The sequence below is a fragment of the Phaethon aethereus genome (assembly GCF_964289735.1).
Source record: "Phaethon aethereus genome assembly, chromosome: 8".
Classification (NCBI taxonomy): Eukaryota; Metazoa; Chordata; class Aves; order Phaethontiformes; family Phaethontidae; genus Phaethon; species Phaethon aethereus.
In genome coordinates this window covers 29,773,255-29,789,485 of record NC_138584.1, presented here as the reverse complement: position 1 = coordinate 29,789,485, position 16,231 = coordinate 29,773,255, and the positions used below count along the sequence as shown (strand labels likewise).

Here is a 16,231-nt window from a genome sequence, read left to right as displayed (position 1 = left end):
TGTTTCCCTTTGGTGTTCCCAGTGTGGGAAGTATTAATACAATTCTCATAAAATTACACTAAGCACGTACACAATGTAGTCTCTCAGTTAATCTGAAATATTTCTTCAGTTTCCGTGGATGCTGAACATGGAACCTTACACTGTGTCAGGAATGGCTCGCCAGGACTCGTCCTCGGAAGTGGGGGACAATGGTAGAAACGCAGATCAAGGAGGCGGAGGGTCCCCAAGGAAGAAAGTTGCCCCTACAGAAAACTATGAGCTTGTTGGTGTGATTGTACACAGTGGCCAGGCACATGCGGGGCACTACTACTCCTTTATAAAGGACAGGAGGTAATGGTCAAGAAGATTTGCGTGGTAGTGTTGGGAGCGGTCTAAAGACTACATGTTTTGGGAGGGTATAGTGAGCCATTCAGAGGTCTATTAGAAGCACTCTTCCCTTTCTTAACACCCAACATTGTGAGTGTTAAGACAATAACAATAATATAGGACACCATGCTATAAAAGTCTCAGGAATTCTTATGTACCTTGTATTGCAGTTTGAGGGCTTCCTATGACACTTAGTTGCAGGTCATGTGCTTCTTATATTTTTAATCAAGCATATTCTTTTAAAATGTAACTTTGACATTGATTGAACTAAGCATTCTGTTTACTGTCAAAATAAATGTGAGTTCAGGGTTGTCATTTCTAGGGTACTTGGGTTGGTTTGGTTTTTTACTAGACAATCAAGTAACTTTGCTTGTTCTGTTTCTGTTCTGTTTTGATCGCAGGGGATGTGGAAAAGGAAAGTGGTATAAATTTAATGACACTGTTGTCGAAGAATTTGATTTAACTGATGAGACCTTGGAATATGAATGTTTTGGTGGAGAGTATAGACCTAAAGTCTATGACCAATGTAAGCAGAAGTACAGATCGACTTACAGTAGCTTTATATGTTGTAGTGGTTCTCAGTAGAGGTAGAGCTCAGTCCATTATATCTAATTTGTGTAACTTGGTCTAATAATCCTTCAGAAGCAGTTTTTTCATAAAGTATTCTGTTTACTGAAGGACATAACAGCTTGTATACAGCCTAATATTAATTGAACCTTATTCGCTGTTGTTCAGCACTTTGTAGACTTTTTTGTTCTCCTCTTTGTAGCAGAGGAGATTCAAAATTAAAACAGCACATTGTTAAAATAGTTTAAAAAAAGAAAACCACAACACAAAACAGGCCTTATTTTAGGCTAATGGAAATGACTGTGCATAGAACATGTTATAGCATCATATAGTTAAACTTTTCAATGCTTTAAGGAATTAATTCCAAATACGTTTCCACCAATATTCCCTTGTTTGATAATTATCATATTTTTAAAATATATATGCTTTTTGAAAAAATATTTTAGAATTCAGGTTTTTGTTATTCGCTAACATAGACTGATATTTTGATCTGACAGATAACTTTTATACTGCCACGGTGTATATTATTTGCACACCCAGTGTCAGTTCCCTATAGGAAAGAAGGTACTAAGCCTTCAAAAGCCTTCATTAAATTTCTTTTCTCCCATCAGCTAACCCTTACCCTGATGTGCGTCGGCGCTACTGGAATGCCTATATGCTGTTTTACCAGAGAGTGTCTGATCAGAACTCTCCAGTCTTACCAAAGAAAAGTCGAGTGAGTGTTGTGCGTCAAGAAGCTGAGGACCTCTCATTGTAAGTTCCTCTTGTGTCTGTAAAGATTTCTCTGGTGTTGATGTCTAGACACTGTCTTCAGAACTGGGAAATGAATAATTCCTGATTGACAGAGGGGTATACTGACCCTTGCACTGGTTTTGTTTCTGTGTGGTGGAGGGGTAGGTTTTAAGCTGCTTATTGAATAGTCTTTTCTTGTTTTTGTAATTTCCTCTTCCATACTGCTGTCACTGTTGCAGTAAGAAGTTCAAGCTGACAGCCTCAGGAAGTATTTAGACTGTAATCTGAATTTGCCTTAAGATGATACTGGCTGTACTGGTATTCTAAAACCTGAACTGTAGATTTGTCATAGGATTTCATTATTCACCTTGAGCTTGTATATATTTCAGATCTGCTCCATCTTCGCCAGAAATTTCACCCCAGTCATCACCTCGACCCCACAGGCCCAACAGTGACCGCCTCTCCATCTTGACTAAGCTGGTTCGAAAAGGAGAAAAAAAGGGACTCTTTGTAGAGAAAATGCCTGTGCGGATATATCAGGTAGAGCACTCTCAAAGCGGCAGCTAAATCCTACTCATAGGAAATTTAAACATGTAGTAAGAGGAACACAGTAACTTTGAAGGTGGCCTTGAAGTAGTTCCCTTCTTGAAAGCAAAGCTAGAAAATAATTCTGGATTCTGACAAAGTTCTTAACAAGCTGCTCGGTGGTACATTATTTTAAATTTTGCTGTCCCTTCTGACAAAATTGACTCATTCTTTGCTTTGAAGAAACTACAGGCAAATTAGTCAAATATGAGATAATGGCAGCAGTCAGCATGAAAGCAGGGAGAACTGAGAGCAGAGAAGGTGCTTCATTTGAAGTACGCTTGAGGAAGAATGGAGAAGATGGCAAATTACAGTCATCCTCTAGTTTTTGAGTTCACAGGAGTGTAAAAAGGGAAAAAAGAAACCAAAACCAACTTCAATTCTGTTCATGTCTGTTAGCTTATGTAATACTGAATATGTTCTCAAAGGGGAAAACAAGGATGTTGAACAAGGTGTGGTGGCATTGGCAGAGCAGTGGGTATTAGTTAACTGTCGTAAGAGGAAGGTCTCAGGCTGCAGGCCAGCTCTGGTCCATAGAGGAGAGGCTATAATCTTGCATATATATGGTCTTCTGAACACACACTGTGCTGCTGATGTGCACATGTGCAAGAGAGCCTGTATCACATACACAGTCAGAATAAGCTGTGCAGGCTATGTATGGCTCTCCACGTGGGCTGTATCAAGGCATTAATAGTCACTTGAGTTGTTCTTGTATCTGGGGTTCTATTATTACAATAAACAGAACTTGGCTCAAGTTTGAGAGTCTTTCAGTAAAATCTCACTTGGAAAAAGAGGGGCTTGGCATTTACGTTATTGTGGCTGCAGCTCTGCAGCTTGTAATTACAGCATGGCTCCTTTCTCTGTACGTGTAAATTTGTGAAGCAAGACTTCCAGATTTCGAAGGTGTTCCCTTGGGTGTTTTTATTAAAAGCAGCAAAGAATAGAACTTAACAACTTCTTCCTTTTTCTTTTCCCTTAATGGCCAAGTGATTAAGTCTGTCACCTGTTGTCTTGTGTTTTGTAATATCCTTGGAAGAAAATCACTGGTTTATACAAATCTTCTAAGTCTCCTGTATGTATTTTCCCCTCTGCTGAAGCAGTGATTCAGAGTGTGAGCAGAATGGGTCTGACACTGTTTTTTTAAACACCACACATACTTACATAAAAGAGGCAATTTTAGAGAAATGAACTTTGTCAACATTGTACGGTTTTTGCCTGCTTTTACTTTTACAGATGGTGAGGGATGAAAACTTGAAATTTATGAAAAACAGAGATGTATACAGTAGTGACTACTTCAGTTTTGTTCTGTCGTTGGCTTCACTGAATGCTGTAAGTACCTAGTTTTCAGTCTTAGAGTACTAAGGATATGTTGGGCAGAAAGGGCCACAGAAGCTTTTTGGGTCACAACCAGGAAAACTGAGAGGGAATGGTTGGTGTGACTTTGCTTTTCCAGCTGAGCAATTCATTGTCTCCAGTAATTTTTCACGCTGGTAACATCTGTCTCAAAGCTGATTGCAGCCTCCTGTTCTAGTAGTGGGAGAAACATCATTATGCCATGGTAAAATTTATGAAATATTACACACATTTTTAATGATGCAAGCTGAGCTCTAGAGGGACAGGAATTCCTCTCTGTATGGAAAATCCAAAAGTTGGTATTAGTCACCTCAAAGTTGATAGACTTTCATTGGAAATACAGTTTACTAATTAAGTTTTTCTAAATGGAGTAATAAACAAACCAGCATTTACTACATTTCTTGAATCTGCAGATCTACTGGGCCTTACAGCAGGTTTGTTCCTGTTTTAGCATATTTGTTAACTAGCATAGTCAGCACTAGAGATTTTTTTTTAGCACAGAAAAATGCTTTGTTTCATTTTTTCCAAATGAAATAAATTACTTGACTAGAACATGTTAATGTATTAAAGACAAAGCATATGTGCTGCGGGCATACTTCTGCTCTGAAGCAAATTTGTTTTTCAGACTAAGGTAAAGCATCCTTATTATCCATGCATGGCAAAGGTGAGCTTACAGCTGGCAGTCCAATTCCTCTTCCAAACCTATCTCCGAACCAAGAAGAAACTCAGGTAAGGCCTTGTTCTGAGTACTGTAACAGTATATTCTGAGGTTTTCATGCTTGTCATACCTACAGCACCTTGCAGGTAGCATAGACATTCACTGGAGTAACAATACATTTCTGCTTTGCATTGAAATGCCACTGGAAAGAAATCTGAGGGAGAACAGAGGGTCATGTATAACATGACAGTTTGCTGCCTCTCCTGGCTGTCCATTATTTCGGTGGTAGTGGTGTGAGCATGAAGAGGCTTTAATGGATTTAAAGACAGCAAATTGTTGTTAAATACTCCTCTAAGCGTTTTTGTCTAAGCCATCTACTGTATGTTCAGTTAAAGTAAAACTTCTTTCTATTTGACAAACAAGAAACATGGCTTAGATTTTGGAGGTGTTTTTCATTACTGACAGTTGCCCCCATTTTGTTAAAGGGCTGATACAGAAGAATGGATTGCCACCATAGATGCACTGCTCTCCAAAAGCATTGATGCTTGTCAGTGGTTAGTTGAGTATTTCGTCGGGCCAGAGGGCAGGGAGGTTGTAAAGTAAGTACTGGTAATTCTGTCTTGGGTGTTTTGTGTCTCGTGTATGGATAAAGCTTCCTAAAAACATGATCTGGCCTATACTGATGTATTCCCAAAGAGTTGACCCTGCACATTCTTTAAACAGACACTCTAGATAATCACTTTTTTTTTTTTGTCTAGTATTTTCTCCGATTGTACAGCTTTCTGAGTAATTCTGAAAATCTAATAAAATAGTGCAGTGTACATGGAGGAGGATGCAGATGTTTAATTCAGTGGAGTGCCTTGGAATGTGCTTAGGTTTATGTCTAGTCACTCCTGCAACTGATGGGAAAGGAGAATGTGATGAAAGTGTTTGGGGTAAGATAAGTTAAATACTTGCCTGACAAAGATCACAGATAAACTGGAAAGAATTTTTCTCGCCAAGCTCAAGATCAGCTAATAGGTGTTTTGAAAACACTTAAGACAAATTCTTGGAGAACTGACACACTTAGAGATGTGTCAATGTGAAGAAAATTTTATCTTTGAAATTGCATTGAAAGACATGATCCTGTGATAGCCTTTAGTTCTAGCTCTTTTGTTATTTGAATTAATAAATACAGAGTAATATTATAGGCCTTACTACTAGTGACAAGCAGGAGTGTAAGAAAGTAAATTATAACAGATCCACAGAAGTACAATACAAGAAGTATCTGGACTGTAACCCTTTTTAAAATAATAAACACCACACATAATCGTAGTAACCGTGTGTACACGTTGATTCCAGTTCTCTTTGCAGCTTCACCTTTTATCTTCCAGGACTTTCCTCCTGGAATGCAGTGTAAGAGAGGTACGAGTTGCTGTAGCCACTATTCTTGAAAAAACCCTCGACAGTGCCTTGCTTTATCAGGAGAAGGTTAGTGTCTGCTTATCTCTACCTAATGGCTTTTGCTTGTGTTTGCAGACAATGCTGCGTGATTTGTAAATGACAAGGTGAAAGGCTGTTGTCTTCATCATGCTTGTAGCTCTTAATTTCTTGAACAGTTTAATGTTTGTCTGCTCCTACCCTAGGAGGTAACACACTGCTGTAATTCTCAGAATTTAAGTTCCAAATGTTAGTTATAAACAATTCTGCTTGACTTCAGCTTGTCTTATAAATGGGCATCACATATTCTATTAAGAAAACACTGTTTCTAAACTATTAAGATTTATTCTCTTTTTCTGTAACTGAGACATTCCAGAAATCACCTTAATTTTTAACTGATTCTTCTTCCTCACTCAGAAGCCTATAGCAGTAGTAACTGAGCTATCTTGTTCTAGAGAGAGACCATAGCTATGGTTATTGTTCAAAAGTTTCCTTTTCTATTAGAAAATCTTGGCACTTCCTAAATGGAAGTGCAGCTTTGTTACATTTGACTGATCTTAATATTGTTAGAAAACCCAACAAGAGATTTGTGGAAAGGAGTCATTTGTAAAATGTATGAGACTCACTTATTTCCCTTGGGATACCTGAACCAAATAATCTGTATTAAGAGAACTCACACAGAAGTTTTATCTGTATTCTGGCATATTCCTGTAAGTTGTCAGTGGGACCTTGGACACTTTTAAATGTCCAAGTCTTGTTTAGTCTGAAATTTTCTTAACAGCAAATTTTAATATTTGATGCAATAGAATGTTTTTTCTATCCAGTTTCTGGGGTCTATCCTTTTTAATTCAGTCATGGATGGAAGGCACTACACTTGTATAGGCTTCTGTTCAGAAAGTTTGTCTTATTTAGAGCTTTTAGGAAAGATTGCTATGAGGTCCTACAAGCCGAGTGCAGTAGTGGGGAGAGGACCATTTACAATACAGTTTGATGTATCAGTTTTTGGTTACTTCCTCTTGGCTGTTAATTGCTATCTGTTAACTGAGGTGTAATTAATTATATACCAGTGTATTTATACCCTTAGTGTGCTTTGCAAACTAAACGCTAACATTGCTTTTTGCATAGTTGAGTGTGATTGTATGCTAACATAAGACCTTGAGTGACAGTTTACTTCTAATCTGATTTGTTTTGCATTACTGTAATGACTGCTGCATTACTGTAATGATATTTGAACACTAGTTCACTCTGAGGAGTAATTTGAATTGCTTTAAAAATACTGCAAACTTATGTAACTGCTGAGTTCCACCTCTTTAAGCAAGTTACCTACATGCCAATGCTTTCATTACTTTCCTGTTTAATATATGGAGCATTCATTCAGAAAAACTAAAAATGGAAAGGCTGCAATCCTTTGTTAGCTATTCATATTCATCACAGCAAGTGTATCTGACCATACTTGGATTTTGTTAACCATACCTTAACTCTGATATGTATCACTTGTTTTTTAAGCAGTAGGTGACTGTTTGAAAACAATTATTAATTTGAATTTACAGTTAAAAAGTCTACATCAGTTATTGGAGGTGCTACTTGCTCTACTGGATAAAGATGTACCTGAAAACTGTAAAAACTGTGCTCAGTACTTTTTGCTATTCAACAACTTTGTACAGAAGGTAAGAAACTATGTTTTTTCATGTTATTTTAATTTTGCAGGGCAATAGTAAAACAGCTAGTCATCCATATGCATAGGAGGTTTAAGCAGCGCAGTGAAACTCTTCCAGAACTTCTATTAGAGTATTCCTTTTTTTTTTCCTATTTTCGAAAAGTAAATGGCTTTGAACACTGGATTGGGATAAACTTACACAAAAATGTATAGGCAAAGTATACCTATTGAAGATGTCATTTCCAAGGTCTGTATGTTGGGTTTCTGTTTTGGGGGGGGTGGTTTTGGCTGTTCTTTTAAAAAAAATTTTAGAAAAAAGATTAAAAAAATCAGTGGTCAGGACTTTTGTCTTAATAGGAAACAGAATAACTGACTGGACTGCGCTGTTCACCCCAGGATGGTTTCTCTCTATTCCCCTATTGTTTTGTTTTGTATATGACACTTGCTTTGCCTATGCTGATTCTGGTCTGGTTTATATACTGTATATAATAAGACAGGTTTTAGAGATGTAGCTTATTGATATGTATGACTTTCAGTGTAGGAAATGCAGTGTTTAGCTTATACATTTTACTTTTGTTGCTTAGAGCATTAATTGTTTACCCACACAGGAATGTAACTTTTCATTGTTGTCTAAACAGCAGGGTATAAGGGCTAGCAGTCTTCTTCTCAGACACTCTGCTTTGAGGCACATGATCAACTTTCTCCTTGGTCCCAACCGGCAAAGTAATCAGGTAGAGCTTACATAGCATGTGTTTTTGTGCTGTAGTTTGTCCATCCCCGTGTTTTTACAATGTTTAAATTATGGATAAATACTTCTCATGTCGTCGAATGGACTACTCCCTCGATTATTCTGTAAACTTCATGCAACTCTTCGTCTACCTGTGTGCAGTTAACATGAAAATAGCTCTGTTGGCAGAGGTGAGTGTCATGCTTCTGCTAATTGCAAAATTTTCACCAACTTCAAAGTATTAGAACACAGTGGTGGACTGTTAAGGACATTGCTTTGTTGTGACTTAGCAGAAGTTGACTAAATCAACCAATCAAAAGTTAATTAAATCTCTTTTGGCTCAAGCAGAATCGCAGGTGGAGTTCGGCACAAGCACGTGAGTTTGGATATCTTCACAATACTGTAGCACTACTTGTTTTGCACTCTGACGTCTCCTCACAAAGAAACATTGGTAAGAATTGCATTTTTACATTTCGGTGGCTTTGCATTTCAGTTGCTTTGGCTGGGAGTAACTTAATATCAGTGAGGAGAAATACAATCACTTTGAATTTAAGGCAGTAATTATTAGCATACGTTTGATTACTCTTTGTTTTGCTGTAAATGTACTGAGAAGCTGTGGCAAACAAATAGTATTGCAGGCACGCGGGGGAGAGGGTGTGTGGGAATCTTGATGTTAACATTATTATGCCTTCCACCATCACCCATATGCCTAAAAGGTCTTTCCTCATGTGAGTAAATCAAGCTGTGTCATTGTTGGCTGGGAGAGATTTGCAGCCTAACAGGCTGTATTTTGCTTGGAGTTCTTATACTTTTGCTAAGCCGAAGGGGAGTATTTAGAGCTACTGAATAACAAGTGATGAAATACTCTCCTAGATATTTCTTACAAGAGACCGAGATATCCAATGGGGCATAACAGGTACAAGTTACTCCTGGGGAGATTTCGATTGGACACAAGAGGAAAATTTTTCACAGTGAGAACAATCAGCCATTGGAATAATCTCCTCAGGGAAGTGCCGGATTCCGCAACATTGGACAGTTAAGACTTGGCTGGACAGGGTGCTGGGCCATCTTGTCTAGACAGTGCTTTTGCCATGAAAGGTTGGACCAGATGATCCTTGAGGTCCCTTCCAACCTGGTTTCTGTGATTCTATGAAATAAAGATGATAAAGGAATGAGCTGAGATCTTAACTTTAAATTCCTTCTTCAGGAAACTTATCTTTAGAGAGAAATCAAGTTATTCTTTAAAAGAGTTAAAAGTTCCTGGAGCTGGAGGCAGTCGAAAAAAACGTAAAGTAGAAGAAGGATGATAAACGTTCTGAATGTGATGAATGTGCAACAGTGATTGGGAATGAAACTAAAGCTCAAAGTACTGATAGTAAATACAAACATTTTGCTTTGGCCTTGTAGTTCATTTCCCTAGATTGTCACCAATGTAAATGACACTTCAGCGTGCAAGAGATACTGTTACTTGGAGTGGTACCATTCGAGCTATAAGCTAGTTGAGATGAATGTCATTAGAGATGGCATGGTGCCAAATGAGTAGCAGTGTCTTCAGGGTGTGTATAACAATCTGATTTATTAGTGGATTGGTTTTGTTTGCTGTTACAGCTCCTGGTCTCTTTAAGCAGCGTCCACCTCTAAGCATCACTGCTTCAGGTCCGCTTTTGACGCTCCATGAAGAAATAGAAGCTTTGTTATTCCTGTCTGAGGGAAAACCTTACTTAATGGAGGTATCTGTTCTAAATTCTGCCCTACTTGAACCTAAAAGCTGATCTGATGTTACTTCTTTAAAGTATCCTTACCTGAAAAACACTGAATATTAAAAAGTAGCTAGCTGGGGAGTATGTGGTGGTTATTTTGAGCCTAAACAAGAAGTCATCTTCGCTTTCTTCTTGACACCTTCTTACTTTCCTGTATATCTCTAAGCTTAGGGGTCTGGTTAAAGAGTTTACAAAGTTAGCAAAGACAGGTGAACGCATTTTGCAAGTGCGCATGCCATCAGTTACCATATGTCATCTGGAGGTGCTAACTTGAATTGCTCTGACTTAATGGGACCAGACCCTTGGAGATGGGCAGCAAGAGTTGAATGGAGTGCTTTGAGGCAGGGAGTTCATCTCACTGGGCCATGTTGGGAGAAAAAAAATGGCATCCTTACTGGAAAAGACTAACATTCTATAATAAATTTAATCCATCTCTTAGAAATAATTATATGGCTGTGTCTAAAATTGTTTGCACCTTTCCGTTAGGTGATGTATGCATTACGAGAGCTAACTGGATCTCTGTCGGTTCTCATTGAGATGGTGGTGTACTGCTGCTATTGTAATGAGCACTTTTCCTTTACTGTGCTACACTTCATCAAGGTATGAAGATAATCAAGATAAGCTTTTTGCATAAGTGTTTCTTCTAGGCTTTGGTCATACTGTGTCTTATGCATTATGACGCTGGGATCTGCAGAACAATCAGTACAGTTCATTGGATTTGGGGGATGGGGGTTGGTGGGTTTGGAGTGGGGTTTTTTTAAGCTTTTAGTGTTGAAAACAATGACTTTTCAAAAATCTGTAAAGCTGTCTTGTAATTCTTTGCATCATCAGCATATTTTACTATGTAAGTAACTTTATATTTCTAACATGCAGACTCAGCTGGAAACTGCTCCACCTCATGAACTGAAAAACATATTCCAGTTACTCCATGAGATACTGGTAGGTAAAGGGTAAAGGCTTGTGCAGGATAGATTTTGTATCCATGAGTAACGAAACAAGTCAAGACTGCATTGGTAATTTCAACATCCACGTATCTTTTAATCCTTCAGTTTGGAGGTTTAGTTACTTTTTAAATTGCTGTCTTGATAATCTGGTGCTATAGGAAACCTCACAAGCCTTACTTGTTTTTCATGTTGAAGTGGTTAAAACCATTTTGTAGAATAGATACAGGTATCACACACAACTTACTTTATTAATATTTTTCTTTCCTAACAGGTTATTGAAGACCCATTACAAGTAGAGCGCATCAAATTTGCCTTTGAAACTGAAAATGGATTAATAGGCAAGTAAGCCAGTGGATGAACACTCTTGTCTCCTACTGACCCTTATGTTGATGATGGTTCATATCATCTCTTAGTTTCTAATCTAGTACCTTGGATTAACATAACAGAGTAGCTCCATGAATACTGTAACCTTAAAAATTAACATATATCTCTTATCTCAAGAAATTGACAATCTTTTTGTTTTGTCAGCATCCTAATTACCATAAAAAGAAACTGTTTCAGCGTGGAAGGATGGTAATACTATTAACTGCAGGATAGCCTCATAATCTGACAGTTGGCTCCCATTTGTTGCTGCTCATATAAAGTGTTGTCTCTACATTTGGTACAGAAACTTCAGTAAAGTGAAGTTACCAAAGCATTCAAAAGCAATGGAAGAGCCCCAGAAGCAATGAAAGCTTACTTCCTATGAATCAGGAGAAGATGCTTTGTGTGCAAGAGGAATGTGGGGTAGCGACATGGTGCTCAAAGAGCACCTCTGATCAGTTAGTGCAGTGTGGTCGTCTCTTTCAGAGCTGTTTGGATGAGGAGCTGCTTCAGATTGTGGCTTTCACCTTAAGTTGGTTTTGAATTCTGTTTTAGTGAGAAGGAATATTTAGCTTTGTTCTTTACTTCTCTCTTATACTTCAGTGTGCTTCTGTTTAGCAGTTTCCATGTATGACTGATAGAAGAGAAGATAATGTGCAGCACTAAGAGAATAGCGAAGTGGTTATTTTATTTCTGTGTAAATTGGTCCCATTTGGACCAATTCTGTTCTGTAACTTGGGCAATACATGACCTTTTTTCCTCTACAGAGGAGAGGTGCAATTATTCAATTGGATTTTTATGTTGAAGGCTTTTTGTGTAACATTATTAAATCATATGTATTTTGCAAGAACTGCTGAGACTTTTGGGAGTGAAAGTTGTAGTTTTTCCTTGGAGCTTCCTTGCAACAGCACTGAACAGCATCCAGTCTCAACTGCATGTGGACTGTGACCTATCAGTCACATTGGCTAGTTTTACTCCAAGAAAGGAAATCAGCAAAAAATAGTTTTCTGTGGCCCTCAAGAGGGTGTTTGTGCATAACTTGCAGGACACCAGTTCTGTAATTTTAGTCATCTGTTGTGCTTTCACACAGCAAGTAGAAAAACTGGCAATTTGCAGTTCCCTTGCAATTGTTTGCCTACTTTAAAAGTTTCACTACAGTGTCCTTTGCTGACTGACGGACAGAGCAACTTTTGAGTAACAAATCTCATCGTGGCAGCTCCATGGAAATCTTTGTGCTTCTCCTCAGTCAAAGAGTTTTGTTAGAAGATGTGGGAATTCACGTTATAGAAAAATTCCTGGTAGGAATGGCCTGGAGTTTTTCCCCAGTGTTCCATAGAAGAGATTTGTGGCTGTTGAATTTTGCTATGCTTGTTTGTGTGAAGGTTTCAACATTCTTCTCACTTTGCAGGTTTTGATCTAGGTGGAAGCTGGTGATCTGGTCCGTTTATGGGGGTTTCAGACATCTTTTTCCCCTTCAGATAGATGTAACCCTAGTGATGATCTAACATAGACTGGATTATAGGGGTAGAATAACTGCATTAGGAGAGGAGTGTTTAAAATTCAGGTACCACGTTTGAAATAATTACTGCATTTTCACTTTGATCTATTTTTAATCCAATAAAGTTGTGGAAATACTCAAAACTGCCAGCAATACAACAGTGTGTTTAACACAAATATTCATCCTAACATCTGTAGAAATAACTTCCACCTAAGTTAAATTTTTAGCTTCATCTTTGTTATGTTTTCAGACTGGCTGGTGCACAGAAAACTGAACTGTGCTTTTTTTAATCCACATGTTTCTCCCCACAGCCTTGATGCACCACAGCAACCATGTGGACAGCAGCCGTTGTTACCAGTGTGTCAAGTTCCTTGTTACTTTGGCTCAGAAGTGAGTAATATGGACTTCAGTTAAGGCTGCTGCTCTTTCTACTTTTGATCGGCTTTATCTTTTGTTACTTTAACTTTTGTTATCGCTATAAGTGGTGCTCAAAGGTCTTGATAGTACGTGTGTCAGTATGAAGTGAAATCTTTACTGATCAGTACCTGAGATGGATTTCTCATTATAACAACTGATAATTGCTGTTTATAAAGGCAAAGGTCAGCTACATTCTGTAGAGCGGGAGCCTAGGAGTAAGACCAAGATAAACATAAGGGAACTGTCACAGATTTTTGAAATATTGTGATTCCTAAATTGTCTTTGTTTGGAACTTGGCATACGTCCCGATAAAGCATAGCTCTGAAATACATGAATCTGTGTAGTAGACTACTTCAGGTAAACTTTACTAGGCATTATTGCTCTTGCTAATTCAGTTAATAACAGGGCTGTACAGTTTAGGTCAGATTTTGCAATGATAACAGTGTGTACAGGGGGCAGTGGCACAAAGAAAGAGAAGTCTTTGGATTTTTTTTTTTTTTTTTTTTAGTTTGCCAGAATTCATTCGTTCGTGACTAATGAATATAATTTCAATTTCGAAGGTGCCCTACTGCAAAAGATTACTTCAAGGAGAATTCCCACCACTGGAGTTGGGCTGTGCAGTGGCTACAGAAAAAGGTAGTTTGGCCGTAACTCTATGGAAAGACTGCCACTTTGTTTACAGTGAGAGTTATGAAATCTCCATCCTCTATATGGCTCTCTGAGATGACTTTTAAGACAAAATACAAGCTACTTCATTTTTTACAAGGACGGTTTGGATGCAGCTAAATCTGATGCATGCAAGGATGTCAGTAGGCCCTCACATGTTTCAGGCATAGATGTGTATGCAGTGAGTACAACCAAGTGCAAATAGTTATGATTATCATTCTTTGCTGTGTGGGAAGCTTTCAGTGATGCTGTATTCACATTAGGAGGTGAAAATGTTTTTTAAAAAAGTTTTCCTTTGCCTGTGTTGATGTGAGAGAATGCGTAAATGAGTGGGTTCCTTACAGAATCTTTGTAGCTTTGCACAAAACATAGCTGCTTGACAGATGCAGCTTTTTCCCCTGACACATGTAGTTTTTGTTCCTCCCTCTAAAGTTAACATAGGTTGGCCAACGTATCTCTAAAAGGACACTTTGGAAACTTAAAGCTCAGCAGAATTGGCCCAGGTTTGCCTACAGTCAAGCAGGGCCATGCTTGGTGTCACAGCACTGCATGTACAACACGGTAGTGTCTCAGCTCTAGGCTGCTTTTATGTCCTGACAGCTGCTGCCAGGCAGATGTCAGATGCATAAACTAGTACTGGAAGCAGAATTAGTCGGGTGCTTGCAGTACAGCTGGCACAACTTGTTGCCACTCTTCTCTTGATGCAAGTGAACTGACAGATCTGGATAATCCTGCTGTACCCATTTTTACTTTGTACTGGCTCATGTAAACCCTGAACCCACCACTCTCCAGCTGGTTTCTAGTAACTTGCATGCATGTACGGTTACCAAATAAAGGGACTTGGTTGCTAGTTTTCAGCTGAGGGGCAGTAGTCTGTCTTGACTGTTCTGGCTGCATTAAAAGTGAATGCTTATCTATGCCCCAGATCTCCAGCTCATCGCCAAAGGATTCAGGAAGCTTGTTCCAGACTTGTTAGTTCACCTTCCATCATAAGTAAATGAGGCTTTACACGTGTAAAACTCATATGACAATTTTATAAAACTCATGGCAATTTTATGGCTTTCTTGGCTCTTTGTGCAGATGTCTGAACATTATTGGGCTCCACAGAGTAACGTATCCAATGAAACATCAACTGCAAAAACCTTCCAGCGCACTATTTCAGCACAGGTATGTGTCACAGTCTTGGGAGACAATGTTGAACTTGTATTATTTCCTTTTTTTGCTTTTCAGTTAGAGTCTTTGGTTTTGGCAACTTGCATATTCCAGTACACTTAAGACCATTCTTCCTTTAGAAGCCCAGCCCCTGTGGTTATTCCTGAAAAAACTAACCCTTAAATGATACTAGTCAATACCTCACAATTACCTGTGGTGACTCAACTACCTCGCTACAGCAGCTATATTGTTTCAGAATCCACTTTAAAAAAAAAAAAGATGGTGATGATGATTATGAGATGAAGGTATCACTATGGCCCCTGACACTCTCTTGGACTGTTCCCAACTCAGGACACGCTGGCCTATGCCACAGCCTTGCTGAATGAGAAAGATCAATCTGGAAGCAGTAATGGGTCAGAAAGTAGCCCAGCCAACGAGAATGGAGAGAGACATCTGCAGCAGGTAACAATAAAATAAGGGCATGTTTATCTTCTGTTGCGTTGCCCTGTTAGACAGCTTGTTCCTGGGGCCCAGGTCAGAACCATTGCTGAATGTAGAGACTATAATTGTGTGCCTTAGAAAAATAACGTGCCATATCTTTCTCTTCCCATCCCTTGTGTGTATTGAAAGGGCTCAGAGTCTCCTATGATGATTGGTGAGCCTAAAAGTGACCTTGATGATGTTGACCCATAGAGGATACCTATGAACGCAAGAACAGATCAACTCAAACATTTGATGCCTAGTACCTACTGAAACTGGAGTCCCATTGCTTATGCCATTGGAAGAGTCTGGAAGAGAAGTGGCTTTATAGGATCAGAGGCAATGCCGGAGGAGGTTGTTTCCCTGAAAGCTAAAAGCATTTTTTAGCCACGAAGGGTCAGATCAATAAAAGCTCTAGAAAACTGCATCTTCACTTGCAGTAGCTTATGACAGTCCAGACACCGAGAACAGTTTGTCAAGAAGATTTTATCAAATACACAAACGATAGTGGTTGAATTTTTATGTGAACATTAAATGAGTGAATGTAAAACTGTTGCTTTTCTGTGATGCTGCAAAAAAATTCTTTTGGTTTTTATACAGGAAAAGAGACTGCCCTTATGTATGGAGGGCAAATTTTTAATCTTTCTGATATTATTGAATAGGAATATTCAAATTTCTGTAAAGATCTGTGATGACTTACATTTCATTGTAAAATATTAGTTAAAGAATGGGTTTACATAAGGACTTCTGTATTTAATATGTCTCCCTGCTAATTTGTAAAGCTCTTTATGAGAAGGATCAGCAAGATTGCTCTGTAAGGAGAGTGATTCCTTACAGAATGGTTTGGTCAACGAGCTCTGGAATGGGTCATCTTTTCTGGTACCCTT

General features: G+C 38.6%; 1 protein-coding gene across 1 annotated transcript in view; it reads left to right on the top strand.

The window, feature by feature from the left end:
* USP24 (ubiquitin specific peptidase 24) overlaps positions 1–15,557 on the top strand; it is a gene marked incomplete at both ends in the record, with an annotated part of 62,088 nt that extends 46,531 nt beyond the window's left edge. Inside the window, 20 exons of the mRNA XM_082003173.1 lie at positions 110–330; positions 768–892; positions 1,545–1,686; positions 2,055–2,205; positions 3,484–3,579; positions 4,229–4,332; positions 4,747–4,860; positions 5,635–5,731; positions 7,231–7,347; positions 7,976–8,068; positions 8,413–8,515; positions 9,673–9,794; positions 10,311–10,424; positions 10,698–10,763; positions 11,040–11,106; positions 12,941–13,019; positions 13,607–13,682; positions 14,793–14,879; positions 15,216–15,326; positions 15,495–15,557. Coding sequence (XP_081859299.1) covers positions 110–330; positions 768–892; positions 1,545–1,686; positions 2,055–2,205; positions 3,484–3,579; positions 4,229–4,332; positions 4,747–4,860; positions 5,635–5,731; positions 7,231–7,347; positions 7,976–8,068; positions 8,413–8,515; positions 9,673–9,794; positions 10,311–10,424; positions 10,698–10,763; positions 11,040–11,106; positions 12,941–13,019; positions 13,607–13,682; positions 14,793–14,879; positions 15,216–15,326; positions 15,495–15,557 — 2,148 coding nt within the window. The remainder of the gene's footprint in view (positions 1–109; positions 331–767; positions 893–1,544; positions 1,687–2,054; positions 2,206–3,483; positions 3,580–4,228; positions 4,333–4,746; positions 4,861–5,634; positions 5,732–7,230; positions 7,348–7,975; positions 8,069–8,412; positions 8,516–9,672; positions 9,795–10,310; positions 10,425–10,697; positions 10,764–11,039; positions 11,107–12,940; positions 13,020–13,606; positions 13,683–14,792; positions 14,880–15,215; positions 15,327–15,494) is intronic.
* Between the last annotated feature and the right edge of the window lie 674 nt (positions 15,558–16,231).